Here is a 26,791-nt window from a genome sequence, read left to right as displayed (position 1 = left end):
TCCTATATATAATTCGTATTCTTCGATTTAACGCCACTCTGTTTAGTGTCACTTTCTAAGGCGAAGAAATGATGGTAAACCGAAGTTTGACTATTTGTTAGAACTTGAATTTTTTGTAATTTTTTAAAATTAGTTTAGTTATAAAATGAGGAGGAAGATGCTATTTAGAAGGGTTCTGTATCTAGGTTTAACTGTAGTTAAAAATATTAAGTTAATTACTATTTAGATCGACTTATTTATTTAAATTTATTTACTTAATTTTACAATAGTTAACCTGTAATTGACTTTAATATAAGATGGAGATGAATTGATGTTTATTATCCTCACAAACTGGTTCCTTTTGTTAAAAATAAAGATGAATAATGACTATTAAACATGCATAACAAAATAATGGTGCATTAAACACGTTGTTTACAGTATTAGTTCCTTGTAAACTCTTTATAAATACGTCTTTTTGATCTTTATAATGACTTTAGATAAAATATTAAAAAACAGATTTTTGAATTTTGCTGTGGACTCTCTCTCTTTCCTTCCCTGTACTCTGTCATCAGCCATTATCAAGTGAGTACGCCCACGTCACTCACAAATGTGCAATATAATCAGGGCTGGACTTGGATTTGTTATGGCCCTGTAGCATATAACGAGTGCTTTCCCTCCACTGAGTTAAATGTGAGACTGGAGGTCCTAAGTTATAGACTCGTAACCCTACGTGAAATGAGGGGGTCATCGCAAGATCTTACCGGATAAAATCCTGCCAAGACAGAATTCTTCCATCCTATCATCCAGTAGAGTTTAGGCATAGGTTAAGTTATACCTAGAGGAGTATCACGTCGTCTACAGCTTCTAGAACCGACACTTCTCTAGAATCTCGCACGATTTAAAACTTCCATCGCCCGGATTATTCGACAAAATAACGTAATGTACAGATTTGAATCGTAATTAAGGTTATTTTGAATTTTAAAAACAGCAAAAAACGTTATCAATTTCTTGCGATTTTGAAATAAACTCACGACAAATCAAATAAAAGCATTTATTAGACAACCAAAATGCTTACAGACAAAGATTATGATCACATTTACATCAAAACACGATAAAATTAGATTGGATGACTTTTCTATTAAGTCTTTCAGTAAGTTTCAATAAGTTTATCGTTGAAAAAGCTTTATTTGTTCACTTTTAACTTATATTTCTATTGAATTAGATATGACACTTGTTTGGAAGAAGAGTATACCGTCAATTCTGGATATACCGCATTCCAAACAGCGGGAAAATTGTGTGATTCTCATCAAATCACTTAGCTTTTGAATTCAAATTTCTGTGTAGATTTTAATACTATATATTATTCTTGTGTTTAAGGTATTTCGGTTTAGCGCCACACTCGATTTAGTGCTAAGTTCAAAGGCAAACAAATGGTGCAGTTAAATCGAACTTTGATTGTACGTATATACAAAAACGTACCTCTTAACCGGCTTCCACATTGATTTAAAGAAAGATCCAACCTTCTTCAATGGATTTTTCTCACGAAATTCTGTGTTATTTCCACAAGAATCTTCGACCAATCTCTCACTAAACATGGAAAGAATTTACAACACAATAAATACGTACTTTTGAAACATTTTTTCGAGTTTTTAAATAGAATAAACTAAAATTCATCGAACAATATTTAAAAAACATTATATATCGCGTTAATATGTTTATTATTAATATTATTTTGTGGAGGTGTAGAACCTTTTCTAACTCAAATGTAAACGTGTTTGCAAAACTCATTACTACATATAATTCTTATCGTTCGAAGTGCTTCGGTTTAGCGCTTTACTGGAATTTATGTCACTTGGAAGGCGAACCAACGTGGCACTATATGGAAGTTTGATAACATATATACAGATATGCGCATGTAAGTCTCATGAGATTAGAATGGAGCCGAAAAATTCGTAGGCGTTTACGGGTTACCTTTTCTACGTTTACATATATTCAGATACATAAACCCTATACATATTGTTGTATTACATATAACCTATATGCATTGTGTAATATAGCTTACTGCATCATTTTGTGCAAGTGTACTCTTAATTAACAACGTATTTGTCGGAACACATCCTCGTCGTTAAGACATGCATACCTGTACTATATTACTTCGTATTATGTATGTAATCAGTGTTATAATTTACCTCTTGAAACGATCGCACGTTCTCTGATACAAAGGCCGAATCTTATTCAACACCTCTTTACAAGCAGGTTTGATGTTATGGTCAAACGTATTAGGACATTCAGAAGTACTTTCTACTGATTCATCCTGCTGTGGGAGGCCTTTCTTCCTCTTGGCACGGAATCTAAAATGATCCATGTTATCTGGATTGACGAATCCGTGCACATCCAATCTCTCCCTAAATATAAACAGAAAATTATTACACTATTAAGGAAACATTTTACTTAAAATCTCTGAAAATCTCCCATCAAAGTGTAAACTGAATCGAGTAGTTTTTAGGGCCTCGTTCTTTAAATATATTATCATTTAGATTAAAAGAAGGGTTTTTTTTATAAATTATAATGTAAAGTCTCAATAAGGCTAAGCTTTTAAATTTGCTGTTTCACACTGAAAAAATTAGCGGGCCATACGTTAAGTCCCGTAAATCTACTCAGCGTGAGGCCTTAACTGTAATCTGTAGAGCTAATAATCGAATCCAAAAGGATATTTATCGTAATCTTCATAGGCCATTTTGCTAATTTTTAAGAATAGTTAGAACAATTTGAGTTTAAAGCCGATTCAAATCTATTTCTATAAGTCTCCGCCAATCAAAAACCTTTAAATTTATTAAAGAGAATTGCTATTAATTACATTTTAATTAATTAACTATAATTTTCACCGAGAAATTTCACTTTAAAGCCTGTAATTTTTTTCTGTAAATTGTCATTTGAATAAATAAGAATAAAATGTTAAAAATCTCTCACCCGAAGGGATCAACCAAGGGACGATACCCAACAATATCAAAATTCATTTTCCAAATCTTCGAAATCGCACTCTTGACAACAATAAGAGCAAACCGACAACGGGCCAATTGTTGACTTCATTTGTTACGATTTAAATTAAGATGAAAGAAAATTTAATGATTAATTTTTAATTTTTCTCTTCTTTTAATTTTAGAACTTGATTCAGCCGCTATTGTATAATAAAATAATAGAAAATTCTTTAAATTTTTTCATCATATTTCAGTCGAAAGTTTTGTGAACTTTCCACCGCCCGAATTAGGTTTCTGGTCTTCCAGAGCATTAGAGTGATTACTTGAACGCCTTGACCATCCAGCCCTATTTATTATATTATTAATTAATAACCCGAAATATATGAAAAAATTACGCAATTATCTTCTCTATAATCTCAATAGTTGTATAATAACGGGTACAGTGTAATACGCATTACGAAAGACTATTGGATGTATTAGTCTATTTCTCCTGGAGAGTCGGAATCGAATCCGACTCTCCAGGAGAAATTCTTCCAAGAGAGAACTCTTTCATGAAAATCCGATAATTACATTCACTTTGGATAGAATAAATATTAAAATTCGAGTCAGGGAAGTTGAAAGTAATATAAATCAGTGTGAGAGGACCAAGAAAACCTTCGACTTGAGAAAATTCGAGACGTTAAAACCCTATGCTATTCCATTGAGACGTAACGAGCGCTTCATTTCTTTGAGTTAAAGAAATATTCGAATTCCAGACGTTTAACACACAAAAAATAAAAGACTCTGAATGTTAAACCCATAAATTTTACTGTAAATGCATCGATAAACAGTAAAAGTGGCCTATTCTTAATTATTTATTTAATTTTCTACATTAGAAAAATAATTTTGTTGGTAAATGTTACCTATGGTTCCAAACATTAACCATTTTGTTAATGATTCCATATGGAACAGAGATTGGAATAATTATTAAAAAAAAGAGAGTGCATATAAAATTGTCATTCTCCACGATATGTGAATTCGGTCAGAATTCATAATTTTTAATAAAGAATGCTTCAAAACATGTATTAAGACAGTGGTGATAGACACAACGATGTACAGTACAAATGAATAAATGAGAAACGAGTCATACGTGGCCGAAATAGCTCAGTTGGGAGAGCGTTAGACTGAAGATCTAAAGGTCCCTGGTTCAATCCCGGGTTTCGGCAGACATGCGTATTTTTTTTTTCCCTCTTGTAAAAGTGCTTTTCATACGAAGTCAAATGCTTATACACTTTAAAACTTCAAATCATTGCCAAATTAATTCGCTTTATATTCGGATTGTGGTGCCGGCAGATCGAACGAAAACAGGACTTGTGTACGAGTAGTACCTGACTGATACGTCCCCCATTTTCAAGTATAGCGCTAGCTCGTTACTGTTGTTGAAATTCAGTGTTGTGATAAGTGGAAATATCTTATGCTACCAAAACAGGGAATTTTCGTAGCGAAAATTATACAAAGAAGAAGAGTTATCGAAAATTAGGAAAATTGCTTATGTGAGAATATTTAAATCCTGTGTTTAAAAAGGTTTACGTTAGAAAGTTTATAATGTAACGAGTGGTGGTTCGTGGAGTTGGTATGAAGATGTGTTATTGTTTACCACAACAAAAGTTATCCGAGAAAAGATTTCAACGTATTGAGTCTCAATTACAAGAGAGTAACACAAAATCCTTTAAAGCCAGTGCACGAGTTTTAATCTCAAAATTTAATGTATAGAATTATCTCCAATATGTTGCACGAGGGTAAATTTAGGATAAACTGTCGGATAAGTTAACCAGCCGATGCATAGATTAGCGAAGAAACAAGATGGCCGACCAGCTCCGATTCTCATTTGAATAGTCTTCATTTTAGAATGCTTAAACGAAGTTTATCGTAATATTAGCAGAATGCTTTTTAAAAAATGGCCAGATCATATAAAGTTTGGTAGCGATTAAAAATTTCAAGAATCGATTTTGATTTAAAGTTAATTGCCAAAGTTAAGTGACTCTTACTTTACATAACGTAATAATTAATCACTTCTCGTTATAAAGTACATATATTAAATTATTGCAGATGCTATCTACCATATCTTTTAACATATTATTGAATGGAAATTATGTGGTGGATTATTCGAAAGCCACAATCAATAAGAGGTATTATTCCGTATAGAAATACGCATTTTGGACATTTATTTTAACTTTTAGTGGACTACTTTAGGATTCCAGTAACTCGATGCGTGTTTTAACATTTTTAAATATTGTTTTATACAAGTTTTATTAAACAATACAAATAAAACGAAGCGAATGGAAAAAGATTTCGTCTTCACTCCAATCCGTTCTACGTTTTCGCTACTCATTTTTCGTTCCTTCGTCTTGTTTCCCGTTGCTCTTGATAACGCCACTGGGCAGCAAGAATTTTTCGGGTCCGGCTAACAAGCCATCTGCCAAGTCAAAGTAACTCGTAGTTTATTCTTTCGATTAGTGACAAGGTTACTCCACAAATGCTGTGGAGTTTCTTACTCCATAATTGCTGTAATTATTACATAGTAACTGGAGTAAGACTGCAGATGTGAATGACACTGTTGGCGCATTAACAGAGCTATAATCCAGGCCGTTAGCAGTAAAATATCAAAGGAGCCATACCTGTACATGTGACTCTTTGCGAGATATATCCACCCGAAATCAACCTACTTCCAGGAGCGATCGGGAGTCACTCTGCGGCTGTTTAACAAACAGCCCAGCACGGTGGTTTTTAACGGCCCAGCATTTTAACGATATTTATCGGTAAAGAATAAACCAATAGCCTATTCTCTATGTTTTGACCTTCCACATCTAGTCGTGTGCTTCAATGCTAGCTATCGCTCGGACCTCAGGTTCCGAGTGTGAACGAACCCCGTACTCCGAATAACAATATAAAATCAAGTACACAGATAAGTGGGCTACTCAAAATCGGCATAATGGGACACTGTCAACTGGGCGATGGCGAATGGATGGACAATTAGGCGACACGTTCGCAAGTATAAAGAAAAAATTCAGTTTGTCACCCAAATGACGGTCGCCCAGTTAACTGTCGCCAACCTGGTGTCGGGCAGTGTCGTGTACCCGATATACAGGTGAAATATGTACATGTATTTCACTTTGTCTTTGTAGGTAGATGGCGGTTCATATGGAATCTATGGCTGTTCACCTTTACTCCCAGAGACTCGTGGGTGATCGCTATGCGACCGAAGAGCCGGTCTTACAGAATGGCCTAATCGCGCGCGGGGGAAAGAATGCCTTCCCGGAGGACTTTTTGTGGGAAACTGGCCCCTATTCAGGCGTCATCGACATGGAGGAAACCCGGAAAACGTCATGCTGCCAGCTAGGGTTTCTCATACGGGATACAGGGATCCCGGTTGTTTTTTTAACCCGGAAAATCCTGCAAATTTCTTAAAAATTCACTTTTTTCTTATTTTGTGTTAAAGTTCAGGAAATTTTGCAAATAGAAAGCATAATTGACTCATAAACTGTCAGAATAAATTTGTATTTATTAATTTTAAACATATTTATTGGTTTTTTAAATTTTTGCTCGTTATGGCAGTCACAAATGGTCAATAATCAATACGCTTATTTTTGGCAGGACTCTCAAAATTCTTTACTCGTCAGAAGCTGTGATATCTGGAATAATTGCGCTTACGCTGTCTTAATTTTTAACCTTGCCCACTAGTTTCAATGACTGCGTAACGCCAGGTTGTGCAAATTGGGCAAGGATACAAACGAGTACGAAGTCTGCAAGTACGAAGTTTTTCTTCATAAACCTGATTAAACCTTCATAAAACCCGATAATTCGACAGCTCGTTTGTCTTTAAAGACAAACGAGCTGTCGAATTATCGGACTATAAGCTTAATACTGCTATTAAAGCAGCCAAGGTAGACAAATCAAAAATACTAGAGAGTAAAAGAATTACTACAATCTCGAAAATGAACTAGAAATCCTTCAGGCTACGGGTGAAAAAACACATAACATCTCTTTTCTCTTAAATGCATTAAAGACGATTCCAATTACATCAATTGAATCGGAAAGGGCATTCTCGGTAGGAAGACTTTTCCTTACTAAAATAAGAATTAGATTGAGTGATCGGAGTATCGACCATCTGTGCTTTTTAAAATCTTATAAAAATTTACAATAATACGAGTATTTTGTATTATGCTTTATTTAAAAAACGAAAATTACCTTCTAAGTTAGAAGTTTGATCTAAATTCATTTTTTCCTTAAATTTTCAATTCAATTCAAAGTAATTTTTTTTTTGTTGTTGTATGCAGTTTTCAGCAAACTTTAATACATTTTTTCTATATGGAAAATTTCTACGTAATTCAAAGATAATTTTTAATATATATCTTACACAGCATTATTAATGTGATTTTGGAGGACCGGGAAACGAGAAATCCTATTGACAGCCCGTCCGAGCGAGGAACCCACGACCGAACTCCCAGTGTTCAGGGTCTTGTCCACTCGAGTGCGGAGACGACGACCACTCTGCGTTTCACTTCTACAGTCTGATATACATATATATCATGGAGAGATATAGACATATCAGATGACCTATAGACATAGACGTAATATACGACGTAGACGTGGCCATCTTAACCTATATCCGGTTGTAAAAATGAAATTTTGACATTTTGAAAAAGTCTTTTGACAACTCAACAACGATTCCAGTTCATTCGTGCAAATAATCACCATCTATATCCATCGCATCTTCCAATTTTGCTGCCTAGAATGACTGCAGCTTTCTTTGAACTCAGTGTCAAGTGTGGAGTATTGTCATTGAACTGTATATTGGAATTATACAGTCCATCTGTTATGTCCCCTATTGAACCATAATTCCAATCATTGAACTGTATATTGGAATTATACAGTTTAATGATTGGAATTATGGTTCAATAGGGGACGTAACAGATGGTAGTCAGTTGGCGATAAATCTGGGCCGTAAGGCAGAAGAGGCAGAAACTCCCACTCCAGACTGGCCAGTTCCATGTTCTGGCGCGTTGTCAGCGGTATTGGACACTGTCAATTTTTGGGCGAAGTTCTTTGATATTGGTGTTTAAACCATCTGGTTATTCACAGTAGCGCTCTTTCGCGACAGTGATGTTGATTGGGAGTGACTCCATCGTATCAAACAAACGCAGATCGTATCCTCCCACTGCACTATCTGCCCTTCGACCTTTGTTCACCCGCGCAGGGCCGGATTTACATAAGGGCATTTTGGGGCCTGTGCCCAGGGCCCCCACAAAATAGGGGCCCCCACAAAACTAAAAAAAAAATTATGTTTAAACATAATTTTTTTTCTATTACCGCGACAGCCTAGTGTGGCCTAATCATGAGGGCAACAGGCAGAGAAACCGAACCCGGGAAAAAGTCTATGTAACATCGGAAAATTTCGGGAAAAAATTTCACATAGGTATTTTTCAGTTAAATTAAAATAATTAGTTTTACACAATAAAATATATGTATGTTTACAATAACCTTATTTTTAAATGAAATTTACAACTTCCTAGTTCAAATCTAATTGAAAGTACAGTATTTTGTGTAAATTTTCTAAATCATCAAATTTGCCTACTCTTAAAGGAGGGACCCCCACCAAATTTGTGCCCAGGGCCTTTGGATTGGTAAATCCGGCCCTGCACCCGCGTACGCATTAACTAATAAATCACAGCTTCATTATATTAAGTTCCGTGTAATAAAGTATATATAAAATAATTTTCGTCATTTTTGTATTAGAAGCGTAGAAATTATAATGATTTCTCAATGCTTAGTTACTTTCCACCCGCCATATTGAATATTTTATATTTATATCTCTTGCTCTACGTGACAAAGCTTAACTACATCGGCCACCCAGCCAGCTTCTAAACCAAGGCAATGAGCTGACTACGTGGAGTTTTCCGAATTTCCTTCATAAACTACCCATAATTTCTAAATAGAGCCGAGTTTTCTACAGAAAGTCCTTTCTGGATGCACCATTGTGTGTAACTTTATTCCATCAAGTCAGGCCAATCTTTAGTACTGGCCATTCGCGTTATGTCCCGGTAGTAAACGATCGAGCCCGATATACACAGATTAACGTATCAGTGAAAATTTCTCGGTCGATTTTTGTGCCGCAGACTGATTAATGTATCGATTATCCAGGTGATCCTTCGGGACAAAGTTATATAACACTAAAAATTATTTTAAAAGGATTAATATACCGAGTTTATCATCGCGATAATAGACCAATCGAGCATGAAAATGACAGCGTGTCCGTTAACGCATCGACATTTGATACGTTCTCACGTATTATAAGATTAACTTATCTACGATTTCTATCCAGAAAAATGTATATAAAGGTACATATCACCTAGCTATTTTCACACTTAGGGCCTACGAAGTTTCTAAACGAGCCAGGTAAGCGAGTCATTTTTTAAATAAGTATCGTTGATTTAGGCTAATTCGAGAACTTATATACAATATGTTCAAACAGAATATGAAGCTCTTCGTTTTTTCTCTGCTTGTTGGCTTGGCTGTTGCATTCCCGTACAACGGTATGTTCTGTACTCTTACATTAAAAATATTCTTGTAATTATAAAAACGTTTGGGCAAATTTTAATTTAGGTTTCTACGACGATAAAAGAGATGTCGAGTAAGTTGACTTTATGTGATATTTATAATTTAAATCGATTATTTTCATTACAAGTTTGATATTTTAGTAACGATATTAGATCCGAACTCGAACATCTTTTGGAAAGGATCGACGATGCCATTGAACACGGAAAAACAGTTGAACCAGATGATATAGATAGAGTAAGAATATGCACCCAAAAATTTCTGGGTGATAATTATTGAATTTTTAATAAGACAATAAAAAAAATCAGTTATCAAAATAATCATTATAAAATAACATGATATACTATATGTTTCAAAATTTTTCTTATTATTATTTGTTTATAATTATAATTCTAAGCAAAATTTTCATTATGTAGTTGATATATCTCCTACAAAAGGTGAAAGATGATCATGTTGAGATGACGGATAAATCCGAGCAGATTATAGAAAAGTATAGAAAAGCACTGAAAGCGTTCTTAGATCGATTAATGGGTCTTCACGAAGGTAATGTCCTTAGCAAAAAGAGATCCGCCGAGAGCTTCCTGGACAGTCTTATCGACGTTTTGAATAAAGTTCGTCTCACTCCCGGAGAAAAACTCGATTCGTTCGTTGAATTTCTAAAGGAGACTTACGATGGCGGCAAAGCAGTCTTGAAAGACAAAGCCACTTTCGTCAGAGATCTCGCTCGTCACGTACGTTCATTTGCCTGGTACGCGGGTATTTTCATTAACGTATCTCATAACAAATGATTCTTTACAGTTCTTGGAACGTGCCGAACATTCCGGCAAAGATGTAGCCCGAGAGGCCCTTAAATTCTTCCGTCCGTACAAAGAAGATTTAGGCAAACTGTACGAAGAAGTGGAAGAAAAGGTGAAGGAAATCGTTAAGCAATAAATATTGTATTGTCTGTATTCTTTCACCAGTAAATAAATGAAACAGTTAATTTTAAAAATATTTCTAAGCTTCTCATTACATTCGTAGGCCCATTCGAATTTTTAACAGGGAAATTGAAATAAAATATATGGCAGTTTTAGTGTAATTACATTTATAAATATAAACTTCCTATAAGCAGTTTAAAAATGAAGATTATTCAAATCAGAATCGGAGCCGGTCAGCCATTTTCTTTCTTCGCTAGTTTATGCATCGACTGGTTAATTAACTTATTCGACAGTTTATTCAAAATATTTACCCTTCTGCAACGCATTGAGATAGTTCTATACATTAAAGTTCAATTAATCTTGAGATTAAAACTCGTGCACTGGCTTTAAAGGATTTTGTGTTACTCTCTTGTAATTGAGACCCAATACGTCCAAGGTTTACTCATAACTTTTGTTGTGATAAACAATAACACACCTTCATACCCACTCCACCAACTGCCGCTTATTACAGTAAAATCTTTTATAACAAACCTTTGCAAACACAAAGATTCCAAATAGTTTCGCATGATTAATTTTTCTAATTTTTGAATAACTCCTCTTCTTCGTATAACGTTCGCTATGAAAATATCCTGCTTGCGTATCGTGAGTTATCTCACCACTAAAGCTCCAGTTATCACACCGTTGAATTTAGACAACAGTGACAAGCCAACACTACACTTAAAAATAGGTGACGTATCAGTCAAACTCTATCGACTTGCACTACTTGTGAACAGTCCCGTTTTAGTTCGATCTAACGACACCACAGCCCGAATATAAAGCGAATTAACTTCGACAATGATTTGTAGTTTTAAGTGTACAACCATTTGACTTCATACGAAAAGCACTTTTACAAGAGAAAAAAAATACGCATATCTGCCGAAACCCGGGATTGAACCAGGGACCTTTAGATCTTCAGTCTAACGCTCTCCCAACTGAGCTATTTCGGCCACGTATGACCTGCTTCTCATTTACTCATTTGTACTGTACATCGTTGTGTTTATCACCAGTCTTGATGCATGTTTTGAAGCATTCTTTATTAAAAATTATGAATTCTGACCGAATTTACATATCGCGGAGAATGACAATTTTATATACACTCTCTTTTTTAAATAATTATTCCAATCTCTGTTCCACATGGAATCATTTAACAAAATTATTTTTGTAATGTAGAGAATCAAGTAAATAATGAAGAATAATGAACTACTGAAACCTATTTATAGTAATATTACTAGATTTTAACTTTTAAAATTTTTGTTATTGTATTTATATATGTATTTCAGATTTGAATGATTTTGCTCTCTGTGAAATAAAAGGGAGTTTTTCCCATTGCCCATCGTTGGTTCTGCCAAGCTTAAAATTCCTATAGCGTAATGTTGCCGTTTTCTGCTGCTGTCTTGACTTTCATTTTGAAGGAACAAAATTTTACAGGGTTTAATTTATTAATATGCAATTTAGACTTTTAAAATAGATTATTTTCTTCTTTAATGTACGTCTAAATTTCTCTAAATTTGAACGAAAACCCCAAGGCTGACAATCCTAATTGAACTCTGAGAACTTTTTCCCTTATAATCAACCGCAATAAAGTAAAAGTACGCCAAAGAGAATAAGTTTTACTTTCGGCTTTTAATTTTGTTAATTTACAATAAAATTTAATTCGTTATATACAAAAAATACTTATTTTTAAAATCCAATTTTCACATATACCACGGATTATTAATAATATAATACATAGGGCTGGATGGTCAAGACGTTCAAGTAATCACTCTACTGCCCTGTAAAACCGGAGTGAAATTTGAGCGGCCGGAAAATTCACGGAACTTTTCGGGGGTGGTCTCTCCCGGACACATCGAGCCACATTCCTCACCACCCATCCACCTCTATTATGGGCGCACGAACTCGGGATATGATTAAAAAGACAGGCTTAGTGACCACAGAGCAAAAAGAGCAAAAATAAAAACTCTTCCTGCTCTGTGGAGAATAAAGAACCCTATTATTTTAGGTCTATCACACTTCAGTCGTTATTATATTTGCCTCGGACTCTCAGATTAAAAGAAGAACATAAAAAATTAATCATTAAATTTTCTTTTATCTTAATTTAAAGCGTAACAAATGAAGTCAACAATTGACCCGTTGTTGGTTTGCTCTTATTGTTGTCGAGAGTGCGATTTTGGCGATTTGGAAAATGAATTTTGATTTTGTTGGGTATCGTCCCTTGGTTGATCCCTTCGGGTGAGAGATTTTTAACATTTTATTCTTATTTATTCAAATGACAATTTACAGAAGAAATTATAAGCTTTAAAGTGAAATTTTTCGACGAAATCATAATTAATTAACAACAATTCTCTTAATTAAATCTAGAGCTTTACATCCTTGGATATTTCTTGAGGTAGATTTTAACAGGTTTTAAATACTATAAAATATTCTCAATAACCGGCAAAATAACGGACGAAAATTACGATAAATCTGCATTTAGACTTTCGCATAAGATCAACAGGCTAGAGTTTAAGACCGCACGCAACTTAGGGGTTTAATCTTTTAAATTTACTGTTAATTAGAGGGTAACTTTCGCTGTTTGCTATTGTTTCATGGTGAAGTTAGAGTGGTGACTTTCGTGTTATGGAGATGCGCTCACCTCTTCCACCCCCTTTCACATATTCAGGACAGGGGCACAGGAAACGAGGGCAAACAAAAAACAAAATGGAAATGAATACAGTATATAAAATTTACTGTTATTTGAAGAAGGAAACGGGCCTTGTTTATACTAGAATTTTGAGTCTCTTCAAAATCAAATTCGGTTCTGAAGAGTGATGAATATTTCGAAATTTATATTATACAGTATTTATAAGTTTATAAGATTTCAATATACAGTCTTTTAAAAGAACAGGAGTGGATTTAATGTTATTGATCTTTAACTTATAAAAAGCCCTTTCCTTCTCCCAAATAATAATAAATTTAAAGTGTGAGATCCTAAACTCGTTCGTTCAGTTTATAGTTTCATGTGAAATTTTATGAGCGATTAAATGAAAAGTTTCTTTACAGTATGATAATTTTTCTGTATTTTTTCAAAATATTCTTTGGCAAACATTTGTATATTTAATTTTAAAATCAAAGGAACCCTTCGATAATAAATATTAATTGTGTTGCGAATTTTCTCTGTTTATATTTAGGGAGAGATTGGATGTGCACGGATTCGTCAATCCAGATAACATGGATCATTTTAGATTCCGTGCTAAGAGGAAGAAAGGCCTCCCACAGCAGGATGAATCAGTAGAAAGTACTTCTGAATGTCCTAATATGTTTGACCATAACATCAAACCTGCTTGTAGAGATGTGTTGAATAAGATTAGGCCTTTATATCAGAGAACGTGCGATCGTTTGAAGAGGTAAATTATAGTACTGAATATTTACATTACAATATACAAGTGTACTCCTTTTAACGATGAGGATGTGTTCCGAGAAATACGTTGTTAGCGATGATCATTGAGTTTAATTATGCAGCATACACAATGATAATTGTGTAAACACGAAAAAAAGTAAAACATCTACGAATTTTTGGGCCCCATTATAGGTTTTTTTTCTAACTCTTTCCGGCCTATGGACACTAAGAGGGCCTCTTTTAGCAAACCATTATAATATTATAAATCCTACGTCGTGCATAATACGTGTTACTGTGCACACTACTATATATAATCATTCTTCGATACATTGCCACTGTTGGTTTGTCTCCGAAACTGGCACTAAATCGAGTGAGGAGCTAATATTAAAGTATTTCGAACGATAAGAATTGAATATAATAATAATGAGTTCTGCACGCAAGTTTGGATTTGATTTACAAGAGCCTATCCTCCACACAATAATAATAAACTTATTAACGCGATAAATAATTTTTTTTTATTTTAATATTGATTGGTGAATTTTAATATATTCTATTTAAATATTCGAAGAAATGTTTCAAAATTATGTATTTATTGTGTTGTAAATTCTTTCCATGTTTAGTGAGAGATTGGTCGAAGATTCTTGTGGAAATAACACAGAATTTCGTGAGAAAAATCCATTGAAGAAGGTTGGATCTTTCTTTAAATCAATGTGGAAGCCGGTTAAGAGGTACGTTTTTGTATATACGTACAATCAAAGTTTGATTCGGCTCCGTCACTCGTTCGCCTTTCAAATTAGCACTAAATCGAGTGCGGTGCTAAATAGAAGCTCCCCAAACTCCTAGAATTATGTCTAATATTAAATTCTATACATAAATTTGACAGCTGACTTGATTGATTCGATGAAAATCACATAATTTTCCCGTATTCTTTAGAGCTGTTTGAAATGCGGTGTACCTAAATTTGACAGTATACTGTTCTTCCAAACAAGTGTCATATACAATTCAATAAAAATATGAGTTAAAAGTAAAAAAATTAAGCTTTTTTAATGGTAAACTGATTTGAAAATCTTACTGAAGGAGTTGAAAAATTCTCACTGTGATGTAATATAATATTGCAGTCGATCAATAGAGATTTGAACCTCGATACCTTTTGATTTAATTCAAATTAAATTAAACGTTTTTCAATGAGTAATATCACTTGTAACGTTATCTATTTTTCTGTATTCAGAACCGCGCGTAAGTGGAGAGGGGGTGAGGAATCCGAGTATGCTCGGTTGGAGTAAGATCTCTTTGCTAATACCTGAAGAGATTTGTGATTTGATCCGAGTTCGTCTTAGGTAAGTGTTTATCACAATACTTATGTATTTTACTCTAGGCAATTTAATTTCTGTTTTATTCGTGTTCATGTATTTCTTAACAGAAGTTAAATTATTTATTTAAAAATAATTTAAATGATTGAAATTCGTATATGAAAAATTTCATAATTTTTCGTTTTATTTTCACAGATCTTCGAAGAAATTCAGAGATTTCGGTCTCTTTGTATATAGTTTTTTTCTTTGTTTTTCTTAATTTATTTCGTTTATTCTTTGTGGTTATTTTTGTTTATTTGTTTCTTATATTCTTTGTCGTTCGTTATCGTTATCGTTGTTTTCTGTCTTTCGTTTCGGATTGTAGAAATGTAAAATAAAACAACAACAACAACAACAACAAAACATTATAAGAGTTGAAAAATTTAGAAACTTAACAAATTGTGTCCTTGCTTCGAAATTTGTCACCGATTTTGACTCATTTGACTGTGACTATTTCCTAATTTTGACTCCTAAATTGTGTCAATTTCGATTCCCTATTGTGCCTATTCACTGATTTTGACTCCTCACCAATTTTGACTCATTTGACTGTGACTATTTCCTAATTTTGACTCCTAAATTGTGTCAATTTCGATTCCCTATTGTGCCTATTCACTGATTTTGACTTTCGACTTACGTCTATAATCGAATTTTGACGTTCCTGATTGTTGTCTTCTCTCGATCTGTGTCAAATCCCGGCCGAAATCTCTTCACTATTGCATCAAAGTAATGTCAAAGATCCTCGGTAACGTCAACTCTGAAAGCCTACCAAAATCTATTTAAATACCTGATGAACACGAGAACACACGGAATACAGAAACAAGAGTTAATACAGAAAACAGAAGACCGTTCGAAGTAATTTGAATTGAAATAAGACTTAATGCAATCGAAGTCCTTCTTTCAGGCGTAATTTGTTAATTTAGATCCTTCTAAATTTATCATCTTGTGACGCCAATCTGATTTAGACTGATTCTCTGTAAATCTTTTTAATTCTCTAATAAAGTTCTTAATTCGATTTGACACGAAATTATTTCAAAATTACAAGAAATCCACACTTTTGTTTTTTTTTTAAATTAAAAATTTCGTTAATTATGAGAGAAAGCTGTTTATTACGCTTATTTTGTCGAATACGCGCGGGTGAAAGTTTTAAATTGTGTGAGATATCCAGTTCTATCGGGTTATAAGGGAGAAATATTTAGACATTTCGATTTTTTCTAGAAACGACTGGAAAATAATGTTCTAGAACGTTCGATATGTGTATATAAGTAGAGTAACTGGAAAGAGTTTCATCACTTATTTCGATAGAATAGACGTGTCAGCAATGTCTGACTACGTGAGAATTTCGAAAGAACACATTGACGCGCTGTTGTTCTATCAATTTAAAAGTGCCATAACTCAACGAAGGCTCGCGATCTCATCTGGAAAACGTCTGTTAAATGTATCATGAAATGAAAATTGTGAAGTGTTCAATAATTTAAAAAGAAAGCCACTCTAGCCTTTCTTTCCTTACTATTTGATTTATGTGATTTATTACATAATTAAGAAATCGAAAACCTGAAAACTGCTCTTTTCCAAGTAAACAATGAAATAGACTTATGCTACACAAATATAAAGCTCTCCTTACATCGCGTCCTCGGTATTTGCCCTTTTTCCTTACTTAATAATTTACATTTCCTTACATTTACGCATTTAAAGGATTCTTTAGATTTGATTTAATGTAAATATTAAAATCTACTCATATGGAGTACTTCCTTAATTAAACTCAACACATAAGTTAGCAATTGAAGGATCCTGCAATCAAATAAAATTTTAAATTTCCTGGTTATTTAGCTTTTTTTTTCTAACAGTTCTTAAATGAATAAAACAGTCACAGTATTATATGTTAATTATTAATTAGCGTTTTTACATATAGCTTACATTGAGAATACTTCTTTACTGTAACAATTTCTTCTTTTGTTGGGTTGCAGTTTTCAAATTGCAGATCTCTAGATTCCCACTGTCGTCTCGAGAACGGGGTTAGACAGATGAAAATCCAGATACGTAAAGCTCCGATTAATTACATATGAATTTCCGGTCTGGACCGGAAGTCACGCGAATTTTTAAATTAAAATATGATTAAAAATTGCAGTCTGGCATTGTGACAATGTTACAATAACGTACAATTAGTTTAGTAATTTACAAGTACCCGTGATGGGATGTGATGTAAGGAGTGAGTTGTGTAATAGCTTAATTCATTGTTCATTTGAGAAAAAGAGATTTTCATTTCTTAATTATACAATTGTATAGAAATGTGCACTGAGTTACAATGCGAAAAAAAGAGAAAAATAGTAAAGTTCAAATATTCTAAGAATAATAAATTTAATCGCCAGGTCTGGTGAAATTTCACAAGACCTGGCGACACTACGTGTTCATCATCACCATGCCGCCATCATTGTGGTCATGGCCGAATCCCCTACGGATGTGGAAAAATTCCTTGTAATGCCCACGGAGAGAAAAGAGCAATGGCCACCAGTGACCGAGTGAGTGGCTACTGAACAACTGTAGTTTGTCGTGAATTCGCAAATGCAATTAATGAAAAACAATTCCAGTTTCTTGTATTAGAAATTCGAGTATGAAAGTAGACAGAAGCGTAAAAGTTATTTTAAAATTAAACGTTTCATTTATTTACTGGCGAAAGAATACAGAGAATGCAATATTTATTGCCTGACGATTTCCTTCACTTTTTCTTCCACATCTTTGTACAGTTTGCCTAAATCATCTTTGTACAGACGAAAGAATTTAAGGGCCTGTTGAGCTACTTCTTTGCCGGAATGTTCGGCACGTTCCAAGAACTGTAAAGAATTATTTGCTGTAAGATACGTTAAATTAATGGAAAATGCTCGAGCACCAAGCAAATTAACGTACGTGACGAGCGAGATCTCTGACGAAAGTGGCTTTGTCTTTCAAGACTTCTTTGCCGCCATCGTAAGTCTCCTTTAGAAATTCAACGAACGAATCGATTTTTTCTCCGGTGGTAAGACGAACTTTACTCAAAACATCGATAAGATGGTCCAAAAAGCTCTCGGCGGATCTCTTTTCGCTGCGATCTATCTTATCGAGAAATTCTCTGAACTTGTCAATTCCTTTGTCTAACCATTCAAGAAGCTTTTCGCGGATCTGTAAAATTAAATTTAGTACGTAAGCAGTCATATCCGATGACAATAACCGTAGACGTAATAAGGCATTATTTTACCATGCTGCTTTTTACGTTGTTTTCGATGAATTCGCGAATCTTTCCTTTATCCTCAAGTTCGTCGAGCTTAACAGAATAGAAGTAAAAACAAAAAAATATTTTATAGTATTTGTGTGTTACTTTTTCACACGAATTTAAGCGTAACTCACTTTAGATTTTATTCTCCTGATAAGTTGTCTTATTTTGTTTTTCAAATCAAGGTCTCTTCGTTCGATATTATCATCCTCATCTTTATCCCACAGCTTTCTAAACCAATCTTTCAGTCCGTCTTTCATTTTTTCTATCAGCTCTTTGGCTCTATCCGAAACTTTAATGCGAAGTTCTTTCATCTTCTCACGGAGCTCTTTGGCCTAAATAATAAAATATTTATTTTAAATTTATTAAAACATTTCTTGAATAATTAACGATAACAAAGGTAAAGCAATTATTAAATTATTCTATGACCATTACTTTTTATATATCTAAGTAATCATCCGATTTATTTTAATTGATATTTCCCTAAATTTGTATCTAAATTTCAGTAAAATAATCGTTTATAGAGTATTAAAAGGAGCTTAAAGAAAATTTATTTATGATGGCTACGTATAAGAGCTAATACTTACCTTTTCAACAAGATCTTCCTTAACTTCCTTTCCGTGGTCTATAGCATCTTTCATTTTATTCAAGACCTTATCAAGGGCCTCTTTCAGTTTTTGACCAAGTTCGGTCCGAATATCGTCTCTGAAATAGTATAATTTTTTTTAAAATAATCTAAATAATTACACATTATCATCACACGAAGTTTACTTACCCGTCGTCATCTCCTTCATCTCGGTAATAACCTATACAATAAAATCATCGTATTAGTTAACGTTACAGTCCTAATTCTTGTTGACTTACAAAAACAACATACCATTGTAGGGAAGAGCAACGGCTAAGCCAAAAAGCAGGCAAAACACGAAGAGCTTCATGATCTATTTGAAGAATATAATCTATAAAGTTGTAAAATATAAAAATCTATGTAAAAGACAATTGCTCGCTTACCTCACTCGTTTAGGAACTCGAAGACCCTGAGTGACGAACGTGGCAACTTGTACTTTATATACGTTTCTTCCGTTGAGAAATCGTAGATAATGTAACAATAATCTTCGAAGGTCGTGAGAAAACAGCAAATGCCGAATCTATAAACGGATATGATGTCTTTTTTCGTGACATATTAATTGATTCCCATGTTGATAAATGGGTGCCAGCTCTTCGGTGAAGTGTAGGTACTGTAGAACTGTACCAAAAGATCACCAGAGTGTATATAATGTATATTGGGCGCCTCACAATACTTAGAATAGGAAATTGAAAAAATTAAATCATGTTATTAAACTTCACGGGAACGTTTCTTGAAGAAACTGTGGCAAACTTCTAAGCAGGCCAATAGAATAATCTGTTTCGTATTTAATGGAGGTAACAGTTGCTAACTTAGCTGCTTACCACCTTCCTAGTGAAAGACAATGGGCTGTTGAAAAATTAAAAATGCTGTATCTTTTATGATTCAGTTAGTCGCTATGTATTGGGCTATACGAACTGATGTTTGACGATATATTGGGCTAATAAATCTACACTTTTGTTTATCATCATTTACCTAAAAGCATGGTGTAAGAGTAACCATACCTAAGAGTGTGAACTTCACCAGTGTGTTTTCTCTATGTGCTTGCTCACTCGTAATCTTTATATTTTATAATTTATTTTATCGTGTTTATGATTTGTTCCTTGCTTAGATTTATGTTTCGAATACAATGGAAATATAAGAAATAATTAACAGTTATAAGTTACTATAGTAAATGAGATTAAAATGCAAAAATCAATATTTTATCATAGTCATAATTATAAATTTATGGATAAGCGTGATGAAAGTATAACATAAAAGTAAAATGATAAGATAATAAGTTTAAATAATGCTAAAATTAAATTGTGATACGAATTTAATCTTTTTATTTGTCGAATTTAGATTCTTGTTATTCCCGGTGAAACAAAAAAACGTTTAAAAAATAATTAAAAATAATATTAATTGATCGTGGGTTCGTTCCTGGTATTTTTCACATGTCTAGCACTTAAATAGGGGTCAGTTTTCCATAGAGTTTTGCATAGAGTAGGCAATGCAACACATGGCAATCTATCAGTTTCCCCTTGACAGATTGCCTTGTGTTGCATTGCCATATCCTATCAATCCAATTCAAAATTATATGTATTCTTGCTTATTTTCTGTTAAAAACTATTGCATAAAAAATAAATGTTATAATTTAAATAAATTATTAACTTGTAGAACATTTCGCTTACTTTTTTTTATTTTTAGTGCCCCGAATGGCTGTATTGTTCGATTATACCTAGAACTAGCCTTGATGAGACCTACAAGCATGGCCATCGTTATCTCAAGGCCAGACATTCGATATATGATGTCATAAATGTCGTTCGAAGCTACTATTTTAAATATGATTAAATCTTGACTTTAAGTCCATACGTTAATGGCCAGGTCTTTAGTCCATCACAGAGCAATAAAAATTCAAAAAATTAAAAACAAAATTACTAATAATTTAGAATTTAATAATGAAAGAGGAAGAGGTTCCGACAAATCCGAGCGAAAAATTCCTGGATTTTTCCAGAATTTCCGGATCCTACCATTTTCGATCCAGGATCCCCGAAAATGATAGGCTGCATCTTAACAGCTCAGCCATCCGGCTATATTTTCCATTATCACGAGTCCCTTTCTACATAGTAAGCACATGCTCATTTGGTAATGTACCGGAATTCAGCTGTAGTTTCAAATACAATTGGTTTCAAGGGGCACCATTTTTAAAATTTGGTCTAGGAGTCGTCAACTCTAGTTTCGCCTCTGCTGACCCCACAGAGAATCGACTTCCTGTGAGTATTACGAAAATCTTTTTGCCATACTCATAAAGAGTTCGGTCAGGCCCATAATGGTTTTATTCGTTTACGGCAACGCGACATACAGTGGCGTAGCGAGGGGGTGCAAGGGGGTGTATCATGCACCGGGCGCCACTCGCAGAGGGGCGCCCAAATAGTCTCCAAGACAAACTATATGTGTTTCTAGAGGGAGGAGAGGGGCGCCAATAAAGTGTCGGACGCCAGTTATGCCCCGGGCGCCAGTTATGTTTGCTACGCCACTGGCGACGTACGGGCAATCTACCTAGGTGAATGCCTCACAGGAGGTTTCTTTATAAGAAACCGGCTCCATTTAGGTGTTACTAACGTGAAAAGTTTGAAATTAAAACCGAAAACGTACCAAACTAAGTATAAAGAAGATGGAAATCATTGCCACTTGTGATGGACCTAACATTTTCTTCTGATCCATCAGTTGTATGCAAAATTTACAAATCTAAGGAACGACTAAGAGAAATTGCCGTTTTAAACAAACGTCATAATAAGGCAAATGTACAGCCATGTAAAGTAGAAATTTTGCGTGCCAATGTTAAAAATGTTTGCTCGGAACCTCGCAAATTATTGTTTTGCTGCCAACAATGGCTTAATAGATCGATGATAAAAGCGATAATTGCGAATTGTTTTAATGATTGCGAACTTGACTACACTTCCGATAAATTCGTGGATATCGATAAAGATTTTGAATATGTGGAGTCATAAACGAAGATGAGATCATTTCGACTACAGTGGCAGACAGATGTGCGACTGTTATCGTGACACGGAAGATAGTAATGAAAGCAAACAATAATATTACGAGCTTAACGGCACTAAAAAGTTTAAGTATTCTGCAAAGATTTTTGTCAAATGTAGGATAGCAAAATTAGCGACATTTTACCAAATTGGAGCGGAAAATGCAGTGTAACATTTAAAAAAATGCAACCAAAACACAAAAGATAACACTCGATACACGGTTGCAAAAATCTTAAAACAATAGGCTACTTCGTGGCATAAAAACGTAAGTATAGATTTACTGTTACTAATTAACCCTTCCATATCCACACAATTTTATAGAATTTTGGCACTAGCTGTTGGAGAAATTACTGTTACTGTACAATTATTAGCTCTTAAAACTGACACCGACTTTAAGCGTAGTGATGGCATGATCTTATTAATTAAAATGTGGGGGAAGATGGTGATTTAACGTCACCAGCTTACTCCATCTTCCATTACACAATCACGCAACATCCATAAAACTTGCATCTTAATTATTTCCTTCAAAAGTTTTGTGTCGAGAGTGTTGTCAATCGCTTCTACTTCACGCGGTGTGGCGCCATTTGAAAAAATCTGAAAGCATATTTAGAACAATAAAACATTTTCGTCTTACCTCGATGAGTTAAAGATGCTGCTTACTAATATTGCCTGGGTGTGGAAAATTAACTGCATCACGCGAGGCTCTTCCTTCACACGAATGATTTTTATATTAATTAATCAAACAGGTTAAGACACACGGGAACAATTATTTCTTTGTTTATAAAATAAATACTTAGTAGTTCATTTTTGGCTGATTTTACGATGCGCTAATAAAATATACGCACTAAAAGAAGGCGATAGTCCGAAAAAATTTGGAAAATACTGCTTTATATAGGCCTACCTAAATTTTTCAAAACATAGTTTATCAATTTTTATAATAATGTTTATTTCTTAAACCCCACCCTTTTAAAAACCTGCGTACAGTACATGGGTCTGAGTTTAATAAATAGGAGGGAGCATCATGTTGAAATTACATCAGAAATACGCGAGTATTATATATATATATATATATATATATATATATATAGTATTCACGAAATATTCAAATAAATGCTTAAATAATGGAAACGAGACTTTTATATATTGGTCAGTAATTTATTGAAATACAGTTCTTTCGTTAAATTACATTTGAAATTCTTTTATAACGTCTTGTAATTACGCGAAAGGATTAGAAACTGTTCCTTCTGTCCATAAAGTCGAGAAATTTTTCTAAACCTTCGCGCCCTTTTTTCAACGCCTTCAGGGCCATTTCACGAAACTGAAAAACAAATTAAAAAGTCTGTTAAATATTCAAATATAGATATTCGTTAACCTATTTCGGTTATTAAAAATTTCGTACCATGTTATCTGGGAAGGTTTCTCTGATCCAATCGCTGAGTTTAGCATCATCTGTGATTTCTCTTAACTGTAATAAACATGTACGTTTAACTAAAAGATTTCTTCGATTGCTAAATAAGTTAATTGCATAGACTCGCCTTTTCTTTCATTTTCGTAATCATATCTTGTATTTTATCTTTGATCCCCGAAATATCTCTTTTCTCGCCGTCTCCTTCCAGCATCTTTCTAATCCAATCCCTTACTCTTTCTTTTGTTTTTTCTACTAATTCTTTCAGTTTATCTCCGATCTTAACGTGGAGTTCTTTCAACTTTTCTTTCAGTTCTTTGGCCTAAGTAGCGCAAAGAGAAGCTTCAAATTTTTATATTGTCGAACGATGGGTCTATTAAAAAGTACACGAGTATTACTATAATTAATTTTACCTTTATTATAAGATCTTCTTTAACTGTCTTTCCGTGGTCTATAGCATCTTTGATCTTTTGTAATACGTCTTGTAACGCATCTTTCAAATGCTTTCCAATTTCAGTCTTGGTATCTCTAAATGAAAAAAATCCCTAAAAGGTCAGCCTTTGTATCCCATTGTATTATTATTATTTTAAAGAAGCGTTGTAAAGTGAATTTTTTAATTTAAACAAACACAAATACTCACTCCTCATCTTCGTCCACGTACTCTTCTACTACAAAAATATTATGAATTTTTAGCAATTCGCCATATAAATAACAATATATTATATAAATAAACAATTACCATTGTAGGGAAGTGCGGCGGCTAAGCCGATAAACAGAACCAAAACGAAGAATTTCATGGCCGGTCTAAAAATTATTTTATGAATTTTAGAATTAAATACGAGATTTTAATTAAAAAATACGTTACTTTACCTTAATCGCAACGATTCAGACACGAGTGACGAAAGGAACTCATTCGCTTTTTATACTTTTCCCGCAGTGAAAACATCAAAGATAAAAAAAGATAACAGAGTAATCTATGAAGGATACGAGAAAAGAGCATCTGCTGCTAAAATATAAACAACTGTACATAATTTTTTATTTGTTTTAAAATGTAAAATAATAGCTAAAAACACTCGTTACAGTTCTTTATAGTTTAAAGAACTTTAAATTAAAATACAAAGAATTTTTTTAATATATACTTTGAGGTTATTTCTTCCAACTCTTCGTTCCGAGGATAACATACCACTGTAGCCGAGTAAATAAAACACTAGTGTTTCCAGTAGGTGTATGAGAGCCTGTTTTCAGGCTCATCGTGATTCGGTCAGGCCTATCAGTATAGGTTAAGTCTCTCTGACTGCATATTTGATAATGGTATTTTGGATTTATTATATGTAAGGTATTATAGTAACGTTAATTGTGACGTAAATTGTAAACGATCTGGTTACTTTAGGTATGGCCTATTGCCATTGCCATCTGTACTACAAATGATTATATATACAGGTATACCTCGTCTTACGTCGGTAATTGTTCCAGGAGAGGCGACGTAAGTCGAATTTACTTGGGTAGTTTCGACTTACGTCGTAACTAAACGCCAATAATGAGCACTTAACCGCTAAATAAGACGACAACACAGATGTTTTCGTGTTTCGTTCTCTAGGATTTGATGATGATTATATTAACATTTACTGTAAATGTACATATCCTAATATGATTTTATGTGCTTTCAACGCTTTTCTAGTGATATTACGACTTCAATGTTTGTGGCGGACAGATTTAAAGTCGAATAAACTGACAAACTTGATTTTTATTTTTTCACATACTTTGACGAACGACGTAACTCGAGGTATACCTGTACTGTACATATCCTGTACTGCAGCGATTCTCAACCTTCTTAGCTCCACGACTCTCAAATAGTAAATATAAATAAAATTAATATTTCGCGACCCCCACCCAAAGGAATAACAGTAATACTTACTTACTATTACTAATTGAATTTTGACTGTAATTATAAATGTAAACAAATGCAACCATCACATTATTTTCTTTTCTTTACACGTGTACTTATTGTAAGTAAAATGTTTGTAAGTTTGTAATAAATGATTTCATTATTGTTTCGCGACCCCCAGATTGAGAAACGCTGCTGTACTGTGCATCTATATGTAATGTGTTTTAAGATCGTCTAATGTCATTGTTGATTGCACTTCTCTTATGCAAATATTTACATAGTGAACACATTGTTGGTTTTCTCTGCTTTGAAACCATGTACAGGTACATAGAAAATACAGAAAACATACCGTGAAGCTATGTAACTATAAATATATCATGTTACTGGTATCTCCGATTATGCTATCCGGTACCGAAGATGTGCTTTGTACTTTAAAGTTGAATTGAAAATTGGAATTGAATTGGTTCGGTCATAGTGGTGTGACCGGGCGACGGTGTCTGAATTACGGAATGGACGAGAATTTTCTGTTTTGGTAGGTTTTACAGCGGGTTTTATTTTATTAACTAACTCGTCTGTAGACTTCGAAAGAAATGGCAATTGTGTATTGTCTTGGTACTTTCATTGTCTATAAAGTATCTTAACAAAAAATGAACGCGATAAACTGTATCACATGAACCGACTCAGCATGTTACGACTTAGAATTTAGCTGATGTCAAACCGAAAAATTTCGTATATCGGTTTGAGTTATGTCATGAAGTCTGTTTCCAATCTTCCGTTTAGGGCTAGACAGGTTTCCGGCTTATAATTGTAATTTACGTAGCAAATCTGTTTCGAGATTTATTTTTTCTCTTAGGCAGGTTGCTGTATTTAGAAGCTGACCAGGGACCGAGTGGAAAACACCACTGAACACCGTAACTGGTCGCGTGTTCGCGCCTCACCAACGGGCTGGCCGCGTGCAGTTTTTCGGGTTTTCTTCACGTGTCTAAGGCCAGGAACACACACGCGTAAAATCTAGCATAAAACAAAGCGTAAAAATTTTTCTAAAATTTTGGCTGAAACAAAACTGAAAAAAGAGTAGAGCATGTCTCTACTTTTTACGCCAAAATTCCTCCAATAAAGAGAAGTCTTTTCTGTGACGTCAAAGTAGACACGTGGTTTTTATTCTAACAATGGCGGCAATGAGGGTTAACTCTAATTGTGACGGTCCCGAAAAAACGAAAAATAAATGAAATAGAAGGATTTATCGAATCCGTTCGACCACATCAGTGTCATGTATAAAGACACTGTATTTAAACAACGTTTATGGACGGCTATAGGTGCAAAATTTCAAACAATAGGTAGGTCTAGTAGAATCGATATTTAGGCCTAGTATTTGATCACACA

The 26,791-nt window shown here is 34.0% G+C and overlaps 2 protein-coding genes, 1 long non-coding RNA gene and 2 other non-coding genes across 5 annotated transcripts; 3 read left to right on the top strand and 2 right to left on the bottom strand.

The window, feature by feature from the left end:
- The first annotated feature begins 4,089 nt into the window (after positions 1 to 4,089).
- On the top strand, positions 4,090 to 4,162 carry TRNAF-GAA (transfer RNA phenylalanine (anticodon GAA)). Its single transcript has one exon. It is a non-coding gene; the product is annotated as a tRNA-Phe (tRNA).
- Positions 4,163 to 9,317: 5,155 nt separating this feature from the next.
- Positions 9,318 to 9,537, top strand: LOC136989175 (uncharacterized). The gene is made up of 2 exons (XR_010882877.1): positions 9,318 to 9,392; positions 9,469 to 9,537. It is a non-coding gene; the product is annotated as an uncharacterized lncRNA (long non-coding RNA).
- A 130-nt stretch (positions 9,538 to 9,667) lies between these two features.
- Positions 9,668 to 10,544, top strand: LOC136989158 (uncharacterized). Its single transcript, XM_067287257.1, has 3 exons — positions 9,668 to 9,788; positions 9,968 to 10,282; positions 10,350 to 10,544. The coding sequence occupies exons 2-3, from the start codon at positions 10,010 to 10,012 to the stop codon at positions 10,482 to 10,484; spliced, it is 408 nt and encodes a 135-aa protein (XP_067143358.1). The 5' UTR covers positions 9,668 to 9,788; positions 9,968 to 10,009; the 3' UTR covers positions 10,485 to 10,544.
- Positions 10,545 to 11,381: 837 nt separating this feature from the next.
- On the bottom strand, positions 11,382 to 11,454 carry TRNAF-GAA (transfer RNA phenylalanine (anticodon GAA)). The gene has a single exon. It is a non-coding gene; the product is annotated as a tRNA-Phe (tRNA).
- Positions 11,455 to 17,865: 6,411 nt separating this feature from the next.
- LOC136989106 (probable DNA double-strand break repair Rad50 ATPase) lies at positions 17,866 to 24,470 on the bottom strand. The gene is made up of 15 exons (XM_067287216.1): positions 24,394 to 24,470; positions 24,263 to 24,327; positions 24,164 to 24,191; positions 23,937 to 24,051; positions 23,654 to 23,845; positions 23,518 to 23,583; positions 23,350 to 23,436; positions 19,490 to 19,621; positions 19,354 to 19,414; positions 19,252 to 19,282; positions 19,064 to 19,181; positions 18,611 to 18,811; positions 18,462 to 18,527; positions 18,134 to 18,385; positions 17,866 to 18,060 (listed from the first exon to the last, which is right to left on the bottom strand). Exons 2-15 carry the CDS (start codon positions 24,318 to 24,320, stop codon positions 17,926 to 17,928), a joined length of 1,542 nt encoding a protein of 513 aa, XP_067143317.1. The 5' UTR covers positions 24,321 to 24,327; positions 24,394 to 24,470; the 3' UTR covers positions 17,866 to 17,925.
- Between the last annotated feature and the right edge of the window lie 2,321 nt (positions 24,471 to 26,791).

The sequence above is a fragment of the Centruroides vittatus genome, unplaced genomic scaffold (genome assembly GCF_030686945.1).
Source record: "Centruroides vittatus isolate TY-2023 unplaced genomic scaffold, ASM3068694v2 contig_1276, whole genome shotgun sequence".
NCBI lineage: Eukaryota > Metazoa > Arthropoda > Arachnida > Scorpiones > Buthidae > Centruroides > Centruroides vittatus.
This window is presented reverse-complemented; position numbering and strand designations above follow the sequence as displayed.